Source organism: Rhinopithecus bieti, unplaced genomic scaffold (assembly GCF_001698545.2).
Source record: "Rhinopithecus bieti isolate Rb0 unplaced genomic scaffold, ASM169854v2 scaffold_23868, whole genome shotgun sequence".
Lineage (NCBI taxonomy): Eukaryota > Metazoa > Chordata > Mammalia > Primates > Cercopithecidae > Rhinopithecus > Rhinopithecus bieti.
The window spans coordinates 1,289,722-1,310,470 of record NW_016811202.1 but is presented as its reverse complement, the minus strand read 5'-3'; the positions used below and the strand labels follow the sequence as shown (position 1 = coordinate 1,310,470).

Sequence of the window (20,749 nt, the reverse complement as noted above, 5' to 3'; positions counted from 1 at the left end):
TTAGTTTAAGTAGATCCCATTTGTCAATTTTGGCTTTGTTGCCATTGCTTTTGGTGGTTTAGTCATGAAGTCTTTGCTCATGCCTGTGTCCTGAATGGTATTGCCTAGGTTTTTTTCTAGGGTTTTTACGGTTTTAGGTCTTATGTTTAAGTCTTAGATCGTGCAGTATTTGTCTTTGTGTGTCTGGCTTATTTCACTTTACATGATGTCCTCCAGGTTTATCGATGTTGCAAATTATAAGATTTTATTTATTTATTTTTTCTTCTTTAAGTCAGGGTCTTGCTCTGTTGCCTAGGCTGGAGTGCAGTTCCACGATGGCACAATCATAACTCACAGCAACCTCAAACTCCTGGGGACTCCAGCCTGGACAACAGTGAAACTGCCTCTAAAAAAAGTTAAAAACTAGGTTGTCCTTTTTTGATGTAGCTATTTATTGCTGTGCACTTCTCTCTTAAACTGCTTTTGTTGCATACTGTCGATTTTGGTATATGTTTTAATTCTTGCTTGTAAAGTATGTTTCTTCTAGGCAATGTGTACTTAGATTTTGTGTTTTAATCTATTCAGCCAACGTATACCTTTTTTTTTTTTCTTTCTTGCTCTGTTGCCCAGGCTGTAGTGTACCTTTTAATTGAGGAATTTAATCCATTTATATTCAAGATTTTTTTCTTCTTCTTCTTTTTTTTTTTTGTTTCTTTGAGACAGGGTCTCACTCTGTCACCTAGGCTGGAGTACACTGGTGTGATCTCAATTCACTGCAACCTTCACCTCCCGGGTTCAAGTGATTCTCGTGCCCCAACCTCCCCAGTACTGGGATTACAGGCATGTGTCACCACGCCCAACTAATTTTTTTTTGCATTTTTATTAGAGACGGGTTTTGCCATGTTGGCCATGCTGGTCTCGAACTCCTGGCCTCAAGTGATTTGCCTGCCTTGGCCTCCCAAAGTGCCGGAATTACAGGCATGAACCACCACACCCAGCTATATTCAAGATTGTTATCGATAGATAAGGTCTTATTCCTGCCATTTTGTTAATTACTTTTTGGTTCTTTTGGAGATCCTTTGTTCTTGTCTTCCTTTCTTGTTGTTTATCTCTGTGATTTAGTGGGTTTTTGTGGAGCTAAGCTTTATTTTCATTCTCTTTCTTGTTTGTGTATCTGCTGCAATTTTTTTCTACATAGTTACTACAGAGTCTTCATTTAGGCCCGTGTGGTGGCTCTTGCCTATTATCCCAGCACTTTGGGAGGCAGATCACTTGAGCTCAAGAGTTTGAGACCAGCCTGGGCAACATAGTGAGACCTCGTCTCTAATAAATAAAGAAAAAAGAAATCAGCCGGGCATGGTGGCACACACCTGTAGTCTCAGCTACCTGGGAGGCTGAGGTGGGAGGATTGCTTGAGCCTGGAAGATTGAGGCTACAGTGAACGATGATCAGGCCACTGTGCTCTAGCATGGGCATCAGAGTAAGAGTGTCTCAAGGGGGAAAAAAAAGTCTTGCAGTTATAATAGAATGTTTTCAGCTGATAGCAACTCAACTTTGGTTACATAAAAGGACCCTAGACTTTTTCTCTCCCCTTTTCAATTTATATTTTTGTTGCCTTAATTTTCTTCTTCATCTGTTATGTGTTCCTTAGCTACTATTTGTAGCTGTTGTAGTTTTTGACCATTTTGAATTTAATCTTCATACTAGCAGACTGAAAATTTTACGTGACATATTGTATCACTGTGGTTTGATCTGTTTGATTTATGAGTTTACCTTTACTGGTGAGTTTTATACTTTTGTGTGTGCCATGATAGTGATTATTGTCCTTTTGTTTCTAATTGTAGCATTCAATACTTTGAATATATTAATACTATCCCATTCTCTCCTGGTCTACAAGGTTTCTGCTGAGAAATCTGTTGATGGTAATGGAGATTCTCCTGACAATTTTCTCTGGCAGCTTTAAAAATTCTTAGTCTTTGACTTTCGATAGTTTGATTATAATGTACCTTGGAGAGGATCTTTTTGGGTTGAATCTAATTGTGAACCTTTGAACTTCCTGAATTTGGATGTCCGTATTTCTCCCACTACTTGGCAAGTTTTCAGCTATCATTGTGTCAAATAGGTTTTCTGTGCCTTTCTCTATCTCTTCTCCATCAAGCAATCTTACAGTGCAAATATTTGTTTGCCTATTGATGTCCTATATGTTCCAAGGCTTTCTTTTTTATTCTTATTTTTTTTTCCCCTCTTAATGGGTTATTTCAAAAGATCTGTCTTCAAGTTCAGAAATTCTTTCTTCTGCTTGATCCTAGTCTATTGTTGAAGCTCTCAGTTTTATACTATTTTTATTTTTTTCATTGAACTCTTTAGCTCCAAGATTTCTGTTTGGTTCTTTTTTATGATATTGATTTCTGTTGAATTTCTCATTCAGATCATGAATTGTTTTCCTGATTTCATTTAATTGTTTGTCTGTATTCTCTCGTATCTTACTGAGTTTCCTTTAGATCACTATTTTGAATTCCTTTTCAGGCATTTTGTAAGTGTTCTTTTCTTTGGGGTCTGTCATTGGAGACTTTTTTCCTTTCTTTTTTTGAGACAGGGTCTTGCTCTGTCACCCAGGCTGAAGTGCAGTGGCAAGATCTCACTCACTGCAACCTTCTCCTCCTGGGCTTAAGTGATCCTTCCACCTCAGCCTGCTGAGTAGCTGGGACTACAGGCGCATGCCACCACACCTGACTGATTTTTGTATATTTTGTAAAGACGGATTTTGCCATGTTGCCCAGAATGGTCTTGAACTCCGGAGCTCCTGCTATCTGGCTCTCTTGGCCTTCCAAAGTGCTGGGATTACAGATGTGAGCCACTGCGCCCAGTCAAGAGACTTACTGTATTCCTTTGAGGGTGTCGTGTTTCCTTGATTTTCGTTTATCGTGTCCAAGATACTGGATGTTGATATCTGTGCATTTAGTAGAATAGTTGCTCTTTTCAATTTTATTGAGTAGCTAATATATAGTAGCAGTCTCTTTCCTGCAGATGGTTTTTAGGGTATTAGCTGGGTATGGTGTGTTGCCTTTGGTTCTGGGTGGACTCAGTGGGTGGTGTAACACTCCTTGTCAGCTTCAGCTATAATCTTCAGCTATACACCTAGTCAGTGATGTTTGCAATTGCTTCAGTTGCCTAGACTATGGGAGTTTGCGATGGTGATGCTATAGATGAGGGTGCTGAGCTGATTTTTGGGCAAGTGAGGTTGCTAAGCTGATTTTGGGCACGACGTGTGCAGGCTAAAATGGCTGCCAGGCTGTCTATCTGGTTTTCCAGGGAGGCAGTAGTTACTGCCGTGGTAGCTGTTGTGCTGGGCTCAGGCTTTTGCTGGGGCAGCCTGCTGGGCAGCTGTGTGGCTATCTAGGGAGATGGGGCTATTGCCTGGTTGGCTATTACTTTGAGCTGGGCTCAAGTGCTTTTGCTCAGTGGGGCTGGGCAGTTTGGCAGCAGTCTGGTGGGGGGCCAGGGCTACCACAGGACCTGTGGATTGGATTGTGTGCTGTAGGACTCTATCGTGCCTGGTTAAGTAACAGGACCACTGAGTTTACCACTATCGGCAAGGCGCGTGGGCAGGTGTTTCTGTGAACGGGTGTGAGAGGCAGTAGGCTGCTGTAGGATTGGCTTTTTGGCTGAGTACTGGCATGTGCATGCTTGGCAGCCCAGATGTTTATATGGTACAGGGGTGCTGGGTAAAGCACTGCCAGCTGTCTATTTGATGGCTTCCTTGCTGTGCAGGTCTGCCTGTTTTCTGAGTGGTTGGTAGTGCTGTGTGGGGTCTGATGCTGTGGTCATGGTCACTCTGTTTGACCTAGACTCTATGTGGATGGGGTTATGGTGCTGCAGGCCATCGTGTGATCATGGTAGAATGATGGCGGGTTCTCAGGGATGAAGAGAGTCAGTTGCTACTAGTCCCCAGGGCAGGATGCATACTAGTAGTAAGTCTAGCTTCAACTTGGCGCCATGCTACAGTAGCTTAGGACAAGGTGGGCTCCCACTCTGAGGCAATACAGCTGAATGATCTCTTGGCTACTCTCCAGACTGGATTTGTGGCCACTGAGGACTTAGGGACTCTCCTTTATCAAGAATTGCTGGTGCCTGTGGCAGCAGTGGAGACCACTGATAAGTATCTCCAGCTTACTTTTTCCCTGTAAGAAGTTCCTCTGATTTTAAGCTGATTTTGGCAAGGGAGAGAGTGTGGTATGTAGGAAGCCTTACTCCCTTCCCTGTGGTGCTATCCTGAAGCCTTCATGCTCCACAGGGATTTTGCCCTTTCTCTGGTGCTCAGCAGCATGTATCTACAGTCATTTTAGTTGAAATATAGTTATTTGTTATTTTTGTTCCTTTTTGTCGTGGGTGATGTGTGCCAGGTAACTCTAGTAAGCCATTTTTTAAAAAACAAATCTGCATACAGATTGAGTATCCCTTATCCAAAATGCTTGAGACCAGAAGTGTTTTGGATTTTGTTTTGTTTTTGGATTTTGGAATATTTTATTTGCATTATACTTACTTGTTGGGCATCCCAAATCTGAAATATGCTCCAAAATCCAAAATCTGAAATGCTCCAATGAACATTTCCTACCATCATGTTGGTATTCAAAAGTTTTGGATTTTGAGCATTTTGGATTTCAGATTTTGGAACTGGGATGTTCAACCTGTATAATCTTTAGATCACCTGTTCAGCAAATCGACAAACACTGAGGACAGTTTCTGTCTTCAACAAAGTTGATAGTCAGGTGGCCAGGGACAGCTAATCAGTGAATAAGAATACCTGGTACTGGTAGGAAAGAGCACCAACCACAACCACAGGAGGCTTCTTGGAGGAGCTGATCTCTGAACTGAGTTTTGAAGGATGAGTAACTAGGTAGTGATGCAGGGAAAGAGAAAATATGAGCAGGGATATAAAAGCAGTACATTATCATGCATAGCAATATACTGAGCTGCAATGTCATACTAAACTACAAGCAGTTTAGTGCTTCCTAGTTGGGGGTAGTGTTCAATATAGGGGATCTGTAACGAGGTAAGTTGGAGAGGAAAACAGAAGCCAGGTTCTGCAACAACTTAGCTTTGTAAACTCGAGTCCATCTTGCTTAAAAAGTGAATAGTTTCCAATCCCTTTGGCTTATAGCGGGATGAAAAATTATATCAGAAAATTCAAAACCATGTAAAAGAGGTTAGCTTTTACTTATTTGTAACTGCCCTATTTGTGGGGCAAAGAAACTTGATGTCCCAGTAAGCGCATTCATGGGACTATTTAGAATACAGTCACTACTTTTATAAGCCTTAAGAAGTCATTGACCTTAAAAATTACAACATTTTCAGACTCTTAGATTATAGGCTTTTGTGCCTGTAAGTCTCCCATGACTGGTCTTTCCCAGGGTAAATGCAGATATTCCTAGTTAGTGGCAGTTTTATGTCTGATGTACTTATCACCTAGTTGCATAGACTTATGTTATTTATACTAACTGAGCAGTTTTTGCTCTTAAAGCAGGTGTGATAATTGCTAAATATCCTGTATCTAAATTTCACATACATTTAATAAGACTCTCTGGTGAAATGGTTTTCTCAGTGTTAAGTAAGGTTTTCGTAGCATTAACTACCTAAATTTAGGTTGTTAAGTAGTGCTAGTAGTACAGTTGGAGAGATTTCATCTTAATCTAAACATTTGTCTTGGTTAAAGTATACCAGAATGTAGCTGTTGTTCTGATTGGTCAGGTGCACTTTTTTTTTTTTTTCTGATATGGAGTTTTGCTCTATCACCCAGGCTGGAGTGCAGTGGCACGATCTTGGCTCACTGCAAACTCCACTTCCCAGGTTCACACCATTCTCCTGACTCAGCCTCCTGAGTGGCTGGGACTACAGGCGCCCGCCACCATGCCCGGCTAATTTTTTGTATTTTTAGTAGAGACGGGGTTTCACTGTGTTATCCAGGATGGTCTTGATCTCCTGACCTTGTGATCTGCCCACCTTGGCCTCCCAAAGTGTTGGGATTACAGGTGTGAGCCACCGTGCCCGGCCTGTAAGGTGTACTTTATAATGAACTCATTATCTTTTTGGTACAAATCTGTTTCTCTATGTTTTCATAAATGATGCTATCATCTGCTAAGTCATGAACTAGAGAAATGTGGGAATAGTTTTTCTGTGTCTCACATCCATTGAGTTACCAACTCAATCCATCCCTTCTCCATTTCCACTGGTCCTGCAGTAATAGACATCTCACCATTTTTCAAGTGGACTACTATGCTATAGGGCTCTTTGTGTTTGTAGACTTAAAATGGAAAGCTTCACCTATTCTTAGGTGACGTTGAAAATTTATTTCAAGTAATGATATTTAATTTGGCAGGGCACAGATTTACATAGTACTCCCTCTGTGTTGCTGTGTTGGATGAGCGCTCAGCTGAGGGCATTGGAGGAGGGCACTGGGAATTATGGATGAAGCAACTTACTGTGAAGTCATGAAAATTTTATTTTAGTAGGAAAAAGCCAACAGCTAATGCTGGTGGTAAAACTGGAGAGAGATTTAGGAGGTCTTAAGCATTTATAGTTCTTATTTATAAAATTGTTGTTTGGATTTAAAAAATGGATATTAGCTATGACATTGGCTTAGATCTATGTACCAAAAGAAAAAGTGGTTTTGAAACTACTTTAGTCAAAATAGTACAGCAGTTGTTTTTGTGGAATCATAGGAAAGGTGTTAACTTGAGTAAGGACATTCCTCAAGAACACGTAATTTTCTATGGAAAATGTGATTAGAGAAAAGATCTGAGCCTGTGTAAGCATTTCCGCATTTATTAGGAATTAGAGAAGATCTCAGTTAAATTTCTTAATGTTTAGGACCTGCTCCAACAGCCTCTGAAACTGGTGTTTTTGCTTTCATTTTGATTTCTTAAGGTCCATTAGTCATACTGTTGCAAGATGGGCTTTATGAAATATATATCTATGTCCTCTCTTACTTGAAATGAATAAGTTGCCTAATCTCAGCCTCAGTTCTCATCTAGAAAATGGAAATGAGAGGTATGTGGGATTATTGGGAAGAATAAACTTGAAAAATGTAAGTAAAATATTTTTTACATTGTTGAGCTCATTAGATGTTTAACAGGGATTATGTAATAATTATTTATAAGGCAAACCCCTTACTATGGCAAATGAGGCTCTTTATTATCCTATCTGTACTGCCTCATTTTCAGGAGCCCTATCTTATGTTCCATTCATAAAACCACTTAATATTTCCCACTTGGCATTTGCACTGTGATTTTCATTTCTCCAAGTATACCTCTCCCTGCCTGCACCTGCTTGTTGTCTCCGTTCCCATGGCATCATTCATAGATGTGTATTACAACATTTCATATCGTATTGCAGTAATCTCTTTTCTTGTCAGTTTCCCTTACTAGTCTGTGATATTGTTGAGTGTAGAGCTGTTGTCTTTTTATTTTTGTATTCTTGTTCCTGGTAACTGTAGACATATAATTGAATGGTTGCTAAATATTTGTTTAACTGAATGCATGAATGAATGAATGAACAGAGGAATGGAAAGAAGAATGAAAAGGAGTGGAGAGTAGTCGTTAAGGGAAAGGATTTTGAAGCCTGGATGTATCGACTGGCTCTGGAATTTATTCTCTTTGTGGCCGTCAATGTGTTACTTAATCTTTTTATGTTTTTTCTCCATATATAAGATGGGATTAATATAGTATTTACTTGGCAGGGTTATAGTTACAGAAGATTTAAACGAGTTAATATATGTCTAAAGCCCTTAGAATAGTACATGACACATAGTGGCCGGGTGCGGTGGCTCATGCCTGTAATCCCAGCACTTTGGAAGGCCGAGGTGGGCAGATCACCTGAGGTCAGGAGTTTGAGACTAGCCTGCCCAACTTGGTGAAACGCCATCTCTATTAAAAATACAAAAAATTAGCCAGGCATGTTGGCCGGCACCTGTAATCCCAGCTACTCGGGAGGCTGAGGCCGGAGAATCACTTGAACCTGGGAGGCGGAGGTTGCAGTGGGCCAAGATCATGGCATTGCACTCCAGCCTGGGTGACAAGAGCAAACCTCCATCTCAGGGGGAAAAAAAAGCATAGTACATGACACATAGTAAGCTCTATTTAGGTGTTAGCTGCTGCTAATATTTTTATTTTCCTGATGATTCAGAACCCATAGCATCTTTACTGTCATGAATAATGTTATCTTTATGCACTTAAATTAGCTACAGACTTTGAATTTTAAGATAATATTCAAATCATAAAAGTTGCTTTATATGCTCTGGATTCTTTCTTTTTATAGGGCTCTATGGAGCAAGTCAGTTCTCATTTCTTGGAGCAGACCCTTGACAAGAAGCTGATGTCAGATCTGAGGGTACCTTTTATTCTTTGTTGTTTAAACTGGGTTTCTGTAACCAATATAGGGGGGCAGTATGCTGAGTTGTGTTGATTTAACTTAGCAGCATTTGTTAAATTAATGTATGATAACTATATTACATTTTAATTAAAAATCTTAGTAAATTGAAGCAAATAACAAGTGACTTCATTAAATTTTGTATTATTGTAATGAAATAATTTGCACAGGTTATGCTTTACAAAAAAGAGGCAAGATTAATTTTCTAAGCCAGGTGCAGTGGCTCACATCTGTAATCCCAGCACTTCGGGAGGCTGAGGCAGGTGGATCACTTGCAGCCAGGAGTTTGAGACCAGTCTGGCCAACATGGTGAACCCCGTCTCAACTAAAAAACAAAAATTAGCTGGGTGTGGTGGCATGTGCCTGTAGTCCCGGCTACTTGGGTGGCTGAGGCAGAGAATCGCTTGAACTCTGGAGACCAGAGGTTGCAGTGAGCCGAGATCACACCACTGCTCTCCAGCCTGTGCAACAGAGTGGGACTCTGTCTCCAAAAAACCCCAAAAAACAACAACCAAAAAAACCCCAAAAAACCCCAAAAGACTAATTTTCTGTTTGTTAGGAACTACAAAGGCCTGTTCTCATTTTGTGAGATGGTATGACATTTTAGGACTCCTTTCAGCAGCAGTTATCGTGGAAGAGTGAGTAAAGCCTTTCTCCAAACAGTAACAAAATACCCCCCACCCCGCACCATTTTTTCCTCTTTTTTTGGAAACAGGGTCTCATGCTCTTGCCTAGGCTGGAATGCAGTGGCACAATCATAGCTCACTGCAGCTTTGATCTCCTGGGCTCAAGCATTCCTCCCACCCCACCCTCCTGAGTAGCTGGGATTACAGGCATGCTCCACCATGCCCAGCTAATTTTTTTTATCTTTAGTAGAGATGAGGTCTTGCTATGTTCCCCGTGCTGGTCTTGAACTTCTGAGCCCAAGCAATCCTCTTGCCTCTACCTCCCAAAGTGCTGGGATTACAGATGTGAGCCACTGTGCCCGGCCCCAACTGCCTCTTATGAAATGCCCTTAAGCTTTGATTGTGATGGTTCACTAACATGGTTTGCAGAACCAGATTTGAGTCTGAGAAAATAATATGTACATTCATTGTTAGTACCTCAATTTTAAAATTATAAAAGTGATTATAAAAGTGATATGAAGGTTGTGGAATTTTTGATGAGGGAAAGGAAAGCAATTTACCCATATACCTGCTACCCTAATGTAATGACTTTGGTCATTTTGCTGTATGTCTCTCAGCTCTTTTTCTTGTGCATGTTTTTTTTTTTGTTTGTTTGGTTTTTTTTAATTGAGACAGGGTCTCGCTCTGTCACCCAGGCTGGAGTGCAGTGGCGTGATCTTGGTTCACTGCAACCTCTGCCTCCTGGGTTCAAGTGATCCTCTCACCTCGGCCTCCTGAGTAGCTGGGACTACAGGTGTGTACAACCACACCTGGCTAATTTTTTTGTAGTTTTTTAGAGATGGGGTTTCCATGACAGCCCGATGTATAAAGCGGAGTGCCAGGTCATTCGTTTGTGATGAGAACCATAACTGTCAAGTGGACTGGATACTTACTTTTCACCAACCAGTATATTCCACCTTAGGCAATCTCTGTGTAAAGTGAGTTTACTAGATTAGTGACTGTACTGTAACTGAAATAGAACGCAATGTTGCCAAGTAGAAAAATACTTTTACTAGGACTTAAGATAATTGTTTTCTTTTCCTTTTTTTCTTTTCTTTTTTTTTTTTTTTTTTTTGAGGTGGAGTCTCGCTCTGTCGTCAGGCTGGAGTGCAGTGGCACAATCTCAGCTCACTGTAATCTCCGCCTCCCGAGTAGCTGAGACTACAGGCACGCGCCACCACGCCCAGCTAATTTTTGTACTTTTAGTAGAGATGGAGTTTCACCGTGTTGGCCAGGATGGTCTCAATCTCCTGACCTTGTGATCAGCCTGCCTTGGCCTCCCAAAGTGCTGGGATTACAGGCGTGAGCCACCTGCACCCTGCCTGATAATTGTTTTCTTAGAGTAAATGTGTTGTCTACCCAAGATGGTGTTTGGAGGGGCACTGCCATTATTTGCCTCTCTGGCTCTCTCTTTCCTATGTTGCTGCCACAGCAAACGTAACCAACTTTCTTAACACATTCTTCAGCTATCTTTATCCTTTTTAATTAGGTATTTTCAGCTATTATAGACCAGCAAGGCTTTGGTTTCATTTTAAGTTGAATTTGCATTTCTCTTGTATGAACTACTGATAATTTTTACAAACGTAACTCTCAAAGAGCAGTTTTATTTTCTGCCTTCCCATGTTCTCAGGGTTCATCTTAGCGTTGCTTCATGAACCTCCTACAATTGGTAATTATTGTTGTCTTCTGCAGAGGAAACGTACTGCACATGAGCGTGCCAAGGAACTTTACAGTTCAGGGGAGTTTTCCAGTGGCAGGAAGTGGGGAGATGATGCTCCCAAGGAAGAAGTAGATACCGGGGCTGTGAACCTGATTGAATCGGGAGCTTGTGGAGCTTTTGTTCATGGGTTGGAAGATGAGATGTATGGTAAGTATGACTGTATGATAGCAATAACACTCTTTAATTGAGTGACTGCTATGTGTCTGGCATTGTACTGGGTGACACACATGTATCATTTCATTTAGTCCTCACAGAAACTCTGGGAAGTACTTACTATGCTTTTTATTTTACACACAGAAGAGACCCCGGTAGTATGAGACAATGGTGAAGAGCAAGAGATTTGGGTTCAGTCAGTCTGTATTTAAATTCCAGCATTTTTATAAAACAGGGATGATGATAACTATCTTTCTGAGTTCTGAGAATTAAATGAGGTTCTATACACATAAAGCAGTTGGCATAATACATGTGCCTATTTATAATAAACACTGAATAATTGGCAATTAAAATTGATATTAATAAAAATAGTAACTTGATATTGCTTACCCAGCTAGTAAGAGACAGAGCAAGATTTAAACCTAGGTATGTCTGAATACAAAGCCTTTATATGACTGACGAATATTTTATTTCACCTTCATTTTTGAAAGATATTTTTGGGCCAGGCATGGTGGCTCACACCTGTAATCCCAGCACTTTGGGAGGCTGAGGCTGGAGGATCACTTGAGGCTAGCAGTTCAAGACCAACCTGGTTAACATGGTGAAACCCTGTATCTACTAAAAATACAAAAAATAGCCGGTATGATGGCATGCACCTGTAATCTCAGCTACTAGAGAGGCTCAAGACACAAGAATCGCTTGAACTCAGGAGGCAGAGGTTGCAGTGAGCTGATATTGTGCCCCTGCACTCTAGCCTGGGCACGCAACAGAACAAAACTCTGTCTCAAAAAATAAATACATACATACATACAGAAAGATATTTTTGTGGAAATACAATTCTAGATTAATACACTTTTTTTTCCAAGTGTCTTTTTTATTTTTTGAGGCAGGTTCTCACTCTGTCACCCAGGCTAGAGTGTAGTGGTGTGATCACAGCTCACTGAAGCCTTGACTTCCTGGACCCAAGCAATCCTCCTACCTCAGCCTTTTGAGTAGCTGGGACCATAAGCACGTGCCACCATGCCCGGCTAATTTTGTAATATTTTTGTAGAGACGGGGCCTCCCTATATTCTCCAAGCCAGTCTTGAACTCCTGGGCTTAAGTCATCCTTTTGCCTTGGCCTCTTAAAGTGTTGAGATTGTGGGCGTGAGCCACTGTGCATGGCCTCTACCAGTCTTTTAGTGATATTGCTCCCTAGTTTTCTGTTGAGAAATTTGCTGTCATTTTTATCTTCCTCTGTATATAATGTGTCTTTTTATCTCCAGCTGCTTTTAAGATTTATCTTTATCACTGGTTTTAAGCAATCTGATTATGCTGTGCCTGGGTATAGTATAGTTCATGTCATGTTTCTTTTGCTTGGAGTTTGTTGAGCTTCTTGAATCAAATAGTTTTCATCACAGTTGGACATTTTTTTTTTTTTTGCTATTGTTTATTTCTTTCTCTTTTTTGGGGGGTGGGGGTGGGGTGGGGACAGAGTTTCGCCCAGGCTGAAGTGCGTTGGTGTGATCTCAGCTCACTGCAACCTCTGCCTCCTAGGTTCAGGCAATTCTCATGCTTCAGCCTCCCGAGTAACTGGGACTACAAGTGCCCGCCACCACTCTCAGCTAATTTTTATGTTTCTAGTAGAGATGGAGTTTCGTCATGTTGCTGAGGCTGGTCTCAAACTCCTGAGCTCAACTTACCTGCTCGCTTCAGCCACCCAAAGTGCTGGGATTACAGGTGTGAGCCACTGTACCCAGCCACTATTATTTTTTTAAATTTCTCTGACTCTACCGGCCCTTTGGCGACTTTAATTACACATGCGTTAGGATACTGACATTGTTTTTACAGCTCACTGATGCTCTATTCTTTTCACTTTCTTTTTTTTTTTTCTAGTTTTTATTTTCTCTTTGTTTGATTTTGGATAGTATCTATTGCTTTGTCTTTGAGTGTTGCAAGATATAATCTGATGTTAATCCCACCCAGTATATTTTTCATCTCAGACGTGTAGTTTTTGTCTCTAGAAGTTTGATTAGAATTTGGGTTTTTTCCATCCTGGACCACATAAGGAGACCCTATCTCTACAAAAAATTTAAAATTAGCAAGACATGGTTGTACATGCCTTTAGTCCCAGCTACTTGGGAGGCTGAGGCAGGAGGATTGCTTGAGCCCAGGAGTTAGAGGTTGCAGGGAGCCGTGATTGCACAAGTGTGCTCCAGCCTGGGTGACAGAGCAAGACCCTGTCTCAAAAAAAAAAGAAGAAAGAATTTGGGTCTTTTTAGTATCTACCATGTCTTTCTTAACATACTTAATCTTTCCTCTAGCTTTGTAAACAGATAATATGTTTATAATAACTGTCTTACTATCCTTGTTTACTAGGTCTATTATTTCTGTGATTCCTAGGTTGGTTTTGATTGATTTTTTTTCCTCCTGTATTATATATTATTCTATCTTGTATATATTCCATCTTGTGTCTTTTCATGTCTGATAATTTTTAGTTGGATGCCAGACGTATAGATTTCACTTTATTGGATACTGAACATTATTTTGTTCCTATAAATATTTTTGAGCTTTGTTCTGGGATCCATTTTTTCAGGTCTTATACTTTGTTAGGCAGGATTAGAGAAAACCTCTTTTTTTCTTCTTTCTTTCTTTCTTTTCTTTCTTTTCTCTCGACAGGATCTTGCTGTATCGCTCAGTCTGGAGTGCCAAGGTGCAGTCACGGATCACTGCAGCCTTGACCTCCTGGGCTCAGATGACCGTCCCACTTCAGCCTCCCGAGTAACTAGGTTCACAGGTGGGCACCACCACACCTGGCTAATTTTTGTATTTTTTGTAGAGACAGGGTTTTGTCATGTTGCCCAGGCCAGGCTTGAAGCCCTGGCCTCAAGCAATCTGGCCGCCTCGGCTTCCCAAAGTTTTAGGATTACAGGTGTAAGCCACCACACCTGGCTGCAAAATTCTTCTACATTAACTGTGGTTTTATAGGCCCTGTGTGAGCTCTAGAGATTGTTTCCTCTCATTGTTTTGAGTGCTTCTTTTCCAGGCCTCAGATGGTCTCTCTCTCACAGATCAGAATTCAGCTGAAGACTTGGGGCAACCGTCTGCAGATCTCCCAAGCTTTCTGTCTCTCCGTGTAGTTCTCTCCTTTCCAGTAATTTGCTCTATGAACTCTCGCCACATTGGACTTCCCAAACTCCCAGCTCAATCTTCTCAACTCAGGGAGAGAAGACCTAGTGCTTGGAGTCTCTCTAAACTTAATTGCTGTAATCATTGAGATCACCTCATTTATTTCCCATCTCTCAGGGACTGCAGTCCTTTATTGCCAGATGCCCAGTGTCTGGAATGCTGTTGTTTCATATATTTTGTCTCTGTCTCATCCTTAGAGGATAAAGCTAGTCCTCCATCTTGTAATAGACTTCCTATAAAGCCCTGTGATTATGTGTTCTCTGTCTCACGTAGATCTCAGAATTTCAGTGATTTGAGATGATTGACTCCAGCCTCTTCATTATCAGCAAGGGTAACAGACCTGGTAAGGTAATGTTGAATGTCCACATTTTACAGTAAATTTGTGCCAGAGACCTGTGCCAGGTCTTAAAAATGCCTATAAAATCATACCTCAGGATAGAACTACTTCTTAGAAGGGCAAGAATATTATTTTTGAAAGACAGTTTTCATCAGTAGATATAAGAATTGGGTTATCCTATCATTTGTTCTAAAATGTTCCATATGTATAGAAAGTAAATAAAGCTACCTCTGCTTTTTGATTCTCTATGAACTTAAAATATGAATTACAATTTAAATAATGTTGGATAATGAGGAAGTCCAGTTATTAAAACCTATTTTACTCTAAAATGAGTAACTGAAACCTATTTTGTTTCTATTAGCGTTTTTGCTTTGTTTAGTTTCTACAACTGAATTTTGTCACTTTTAACATTTATATGATTTACTTACACAATTTCCAGTTTGCCATTAAGATTTTTTAATAATTTTTTTTTTAATACTTTTAAGTTCTGGGGTACATGTGTGGAATGTGCAGATTTGTTACATAGGTATACACGTGCCATGGTGGTTTGCTGCACCCGTCAGCCCATTGTCTACACTAGGTATTTCTCCTAATGCTATCCCTCCCCCAGCCCCCCACCCCGCAACAGGCACTGGTGTGTGATGCCCCCCCACCTCCCGTGTCCGTGTGTTCTCATTGTTCAACTCCCACTTATGAGTGAGAACATCTGGTGTTTGGTTTTCTGTTCTTGTGTTAGTTTGCTGAGAATAATGGTTTCCAGCTTCATCCATGTCCCTGTAAAGGACATGAACTCATCCTTTTTTATAACTACATAATATTCCATGGTGTATGTGTGCCGCATTTTCTTTATCCAGTCTATCATTGATGGGCCTTTGAGTTGGTTCCAAGTCTGTGCTATTGTGAATAGTGCTGTAATAAAAATACGTGTGCATGTGTTTTTGTAGTAGAATGATTTTATAATCCTTTGGGTATATACCCAGTCATGGGATTGCTGGGTCAAATGGTATTTCTGGTTCTAGATCCTTGAGGAATGGCCACACTGTCTTCCACAATGGCTGAACTAATTTACACTCCCACCAACAGTGTAAAAGCATTCCTGTTTCTCCACATCTTCTCCAGCGTCTGTTGTTTCCTGACTTTTTAACGATCGCCATTCTAACTGGTGTGAGATGGTATCTCATTGTGGTTTTGATTTGCATTTCTCTAATGACCAGTGATGATGAGTTTTTTTTCATATGTTTGTTGGTCACATAAATGTCTTGTTTTGAGAAGTGTCTGTTCATATCCTTCACCCACTTTTTGATGGGGTTAGTTTTTTTTTTTTTTTTTGTAAATTTGTTTAAGTTCCTTGTAGATTCTGGATATTAGCTCTTTGTTAGATGGATAGATTACAGAAATTTTCTCCCGTTCTGTAGGTTGCCTGTTCACTCTGAAGATGGTTTCTTTTGCTGTGCAGAAGCTCTTTAGTTTAAGTAGATCCCATTTGTCAATTTTGGCTTTGTTGCCATTGCTTTTGGTGTTTTAGTCATGAAGTCTTTGCTCATGCCTATGTCCTGAATGGTATTGCCTAGGTTTTCTTCTAGGGCTTTTATGGTTTTAGGTCTTATGTTTAAGTCTTTAATCCATCTTGAGTTAGTTTTTGTATAAGGTGTAAGGAAGGGATCTAGTTTCAGCTTTCTGCATATGGCTAGCCAGTTTTCCCAACACTGTTTATTAAATAGGGAATCCTCTCCCCGTTGGTTGTTTTTGTCAGGTTTGTCAAAGATCAGATGGTTGTAGATGTGTGGTGTTATTTCCGAGGCCTCTATTCTGTTCCATTGGTCTGTATATGTGTGTTGGTACCAGTACTATGCTGTTTTGGTTACTGTAGCCTTGTAGTATAGTTTGAAGTCAGGTAGCGTGATGCCTCCAGCTTTGTTTTTTTTGCTTAGAATTGTCTTGGCTATGCAGGCTGTTTTTTGGTTCCATACTAGTATATGTATTTAAGGGGTACATGAGATATTTTGATACAGGCATGAAATATGAAATAATCACATCATATAGAATAGGTATCCCATCTCCTCAAGCACTTACCCTTTGTGTTATAAATGTTATTAATATGTAATCAAATTAACTTAAGTTAAAAAACTGAGTATACCATAACCAGGTATCAGGTATGACAGCTTTCTAATTTTATCACATTTATACAATTCTGAGTAAATTTGGGTTTTAGGGGTGCATTGCTGGGAATGAAATGGAGCCTTATTTCACTGGCTGTTCACTCTAGTGTAGTGCCTCACATGCTTCTAGTATTCTAATTTATCCATCTTCTCCCTCCTTTTTGGGACTTTGTGCATGCAGCTTTTCTTCTAGAAAGGTCTTTTTCTTTCTTTTGGCTTAGCAGCTCTTTTAGGTATTGTTTTTAGGGATCACGTATTACAGAAAGCCACCTCTGATCCCATTGATTGGGCTGTATTTCTTCATATGCATTTTCTTACATTCCCTGTGCTTTTCCATAGCAACAGTCATCACTCTGTAATGCAATTGACTGTTCTTGTTTGTAAGCCTGGGGGATAGTCTTGCTTTTGTTCATGTTTGTATCTTTAGTACTAAGTACAAAGCTAATAAGTAGCTAAATCTGGACCCAATTGTACATGTGCAGATGCTGAGGATCAATCTTTTTTAAAATGTAGTATAGTAGATTCCTTTTCTCTGCTCTGTACCCATAGGGAGTCTGTGACATATTATTTATTTATTTTTAATTAACTGTTTTTTATAGAGATGGGGTCTCACTATGTTGCCCAGGCTGGTGTCAAACTCCTGGGCTTAAGTGATCCTCCCGCCTTGGCCTCTCAAAGTTCTGGGATTACAGGTGTGACATGCCTGGTCAACATATTTTCAACATTCCAAAAAGTTCAGTGGAAAATGTCAGTTTACCTGCTTATAGTCTGGCTGTTCAGGCAAAGTAAAATACCACATTTCTTTGCTTCTGCTTGGAATTGTATCAGCTGAGGTCACACTGATTATCTCTTTCTGGTCAGAAGTTCCTTCCTGATTGCCTTGGTGGACTTGCAAAGGTTACATATGAGTCAGTGTGGTGTAATGGATAAAATTCTAGGAGGAAGATCCACTTAATATACTTGGGTTTATCTCTAGCTTGCCTTATAATTAGCAATTTCATGTTTAAATTATATTATTGTGAAGTGAAGAAAATTGTTCTCTTTTGATGAAAAGGAGGAATTCATAACTACCAAGAAAAACCTGAATCATCTGTCTTTAATGTAGTAACTCTACTCTTAACATGTCTATAAAACCTTTCTTTACACAAAGAGGAAATTGTGTTTGTGAGTTTTAACCACAAGTTTAGGTACTTTTTGTTTTGTTTTGAAATAGTCCATTTTGTTACAGAAGCATATGGGAATCACTAGGAAAAAACAACCATGTATAGAAGTCTTGCGAGCATTTTCTGTGTCTTACTCATTTCTCATCTTTGTATCCTAGCCCTTAGTACCTCACCTAGCATATAGTACGTGTGCAGGCCCACTTATTAGTGAATGAAGAAAGGGTTTCCTCGGATCAGTGGCTTTATTGCTTACATGTTCTGAGCATACCAAGGGGTCGAAAACATGTCCCTGTTTTAAGGGTGCTTACAGAACCCAAATCTACACCGTAAGTGATACTTATTGAGCTCTTAAAATATGCCAGGCAGAGCCCCTATGTGCTTTACCTGTATTATCTCATTTAGTCCTAACAACTCTGTAAGGAAATGAGTATTATCTCCATTTACCAGGTGAGAAATTTGAGGTGCCAGGAAGTTACTTATTTAAGATCACCCTCCAACTTAGTGGAGGGATCATTCACTACAGTTTGCTCTGAGACCTCTATCATTCCAAGCATGTATCCTTAACCACTATATGATTTTAACCTGCAGTCAACAGACCTGGGTATTAGTCCTATTTCTACCCTCATTTGCTTTGAGGCAAGTTAATCCACGTTGCTGAATCTTACCTCTAAAATTGGAACAATGATATTTAGTCTACTTTAATCTTAATAATAATGATAACATGATTTGCTAACCAACTTTTTAAAAAGTACTGTGGTTGGAATACTGAGATAAGTAAGACAGTTTAATTTTCAAGAAGTTAATATAGACAGACATGCGACTTCACACATATGTGGAGTCAGATTTAAGCCATAGTCCTTGTGATACTAAATTCCATGTTCTTAGATCAATGTTAAGGTGGGTGGTATGTGAAACTGTGGGCACAGAGATCTCCCAGGGAGAGTTTATAGAATGAGAGGAGTAGAGAATAGAAGACAGCCTGAAGGAGAAGGAATCCATCTTGGACTTTTCCCGTGGCTCTTAATTTGATATGAGTTACTTTATATGTATATAAAATATAGGCCTTCAGTGTGTTGCTCAGGCCAGCCTTGAACTCCTGGGCTCAAATGATCCTCCCACCTCAGCCTCCTGAGTAGCTGGGACTTTGGTGTATGGCACTGCACCTGGCTGATGTGCAGTTTTTGTTTTTTGTTTTTTCGGTGTTTTTTTTTTGTTTTTTGTTTTTTTTGTTGTTGTTGTTGTTGAGACAGGGGCCCACTCTGTCACCCAGGATGGAGTGTAGTGGCATGATCATGGTTCACTACAGCCTCAAACTCCGGGGCACAAGTGATCTTCCTGCTTCAGCCTCCCAAGTAGATGGGACTATAGGCGTGTGCCACCACACTTGGCTAATTTGTTTTTTTGTGTTTTGTTTTGAGATAGGGTCTCGTTCTGTCACCTAGGCTGGAGTGCAGTGGCACAACCTTGGCTTACTGTAATTTCTGCCTCCCAGGCTCTAGTGATCCTCCCACCTCAGCCTCCCAAGTAGCTAAGACAACAGGTACATACTACCACACGCAGCTAATTTTTAAATTGTTTTTGGTAGAAACAGAGTTTTACCGTGTTTCCTAGGTGGGCTCAAGTGATCTGCCTACCTCGGCCTCCCAAAGTGTTGGGATTACAGGCGTGAGCCACTGTCCCCAGCCTGATGTGCAATTTTGTTTTTTCTCTTTTTTCTAGAGGTTCGTATTGCTGCTGTGGAGGCCCTCTGCATGTTGGCCCAGTCTTCACCCTCTTTTGCTGAGAAGTGCCTTGATTTCCTAGTTGACATGTTCAACGATGAAATTGAGGAAGTACGTCTGCAGTCCATACATACCATGAGAAAAATCTCTAACAACATCACTCTCCGAGAAGATCAGCTTGACACTGTCCTGGCTGTGCTAGAGGTGAGTGTTTCTAGTTTGTTACTCATTAATTCATCCCTCAGCCCCACTGTTAAAATCAGGTATTGTGCTAGGCATTGGTGACAGAACAGTATATCAGGCAGCACAGTTCTGTTTTCTCACCATACCCCACCCCCCAAAAATGGAAGAAATTGACTATGAAACAGGAAATTTGAATAAGCTTGGTCTTTCTGTGATCAAGAAAGGATAGGATGCCTAGAGAATACAGTGTCTAACCTGAATTGGCTGAGGTGAGGTTGGGAAGAAGGAGGAAGTACTGTAGTGGACATTTGAAGGAGGAGTAGGACTTAACTGGGCTTTTTCTTTTCCTTCTTCTTTTGAGACAGGATCTCACTCTGTCACTCAAGCTGAAGTGCATCTTTTTTAAAGGAGAAGTGACACTGGTGGTAGGATGAAAGGGTACCAGACAGAGGGAGCAATGTCTTTTTTTTTTTGTGAGATGGAGTCTCACTCTATCGCCCAGGCTGGAGTGCAGTGGCGCGATCTCGGCTCACTGTAAGCTCCGTCTCCCGGGTTCACGCCATTCTCCTGCCTCAGCCTCCCGAGTAGCTGGGAATACAGGCACCCGCCACCTCGCCCGGCTAATTTTTTGTATTTTTCGTAGAGACAGGGTCTCACTGTGTTAACCAGGATGGTCTCAGTCTCCCGACCTCATGATCCGCCTGCCTCAGCCTCGCAAAGTACTGGGATTACAGGCGTGAGCCACTGTGCCCGGCTCAGAGGGAGCAATGTCTAAAGATACAGAGATAAGCTAGAATACGATATATTCAAGGAACTAAAAAGTTTATTATATAATGATAGCGTAGAGTTGAAGAGATGGGAGAGTGGAAGAAGTGGCTATAGATAAGGGAGGGGCTAAATAATGAAGAGTTCTTTTCAACCTTTAAGTTGATTTTATTCTTGTAGTGAATCATAGGCTGTTATAGCAGCAAGTGCTCTTAGGGATTGATTAATTCTACCCTGGGAATTTTGTGGAGAAAATAAATTGTCTGAGTTAGTGGCTGAACCAGAATGTAAACACAGAGTTGCTCCCCAGGC

At 40.6% G+C, this 20,749-nt stretch overlaps 1 protein-coding gene across 1 annotated transcript in view; it reads left to right on the top strand.

Moving 5' to 3' along the window:
* INTS4 (integrator complex subunit 4) overlaps positions 1-20,749 on the top strand; it is a 112,912-nt gene that overhangs the window by 43,987 nt on the left and 48,176 nt on the right. The window contains exons 8-10 of the mRNA XM_017893532.1: positions 8,293-8,364; positions 10,761-10,935; positions 19,488-19,693. Coding sequence (XP_017749021.1) covers positions 8,293-8,364; positions 10,761-10,935; positions 19,488-19,693 — 453 coding nt within the window. The remainder of the gene's footprint in view (positions 1-8,292; positions 8,365-10,760; positions 10,936-19,487; positions 19,694-20,749) is intronic.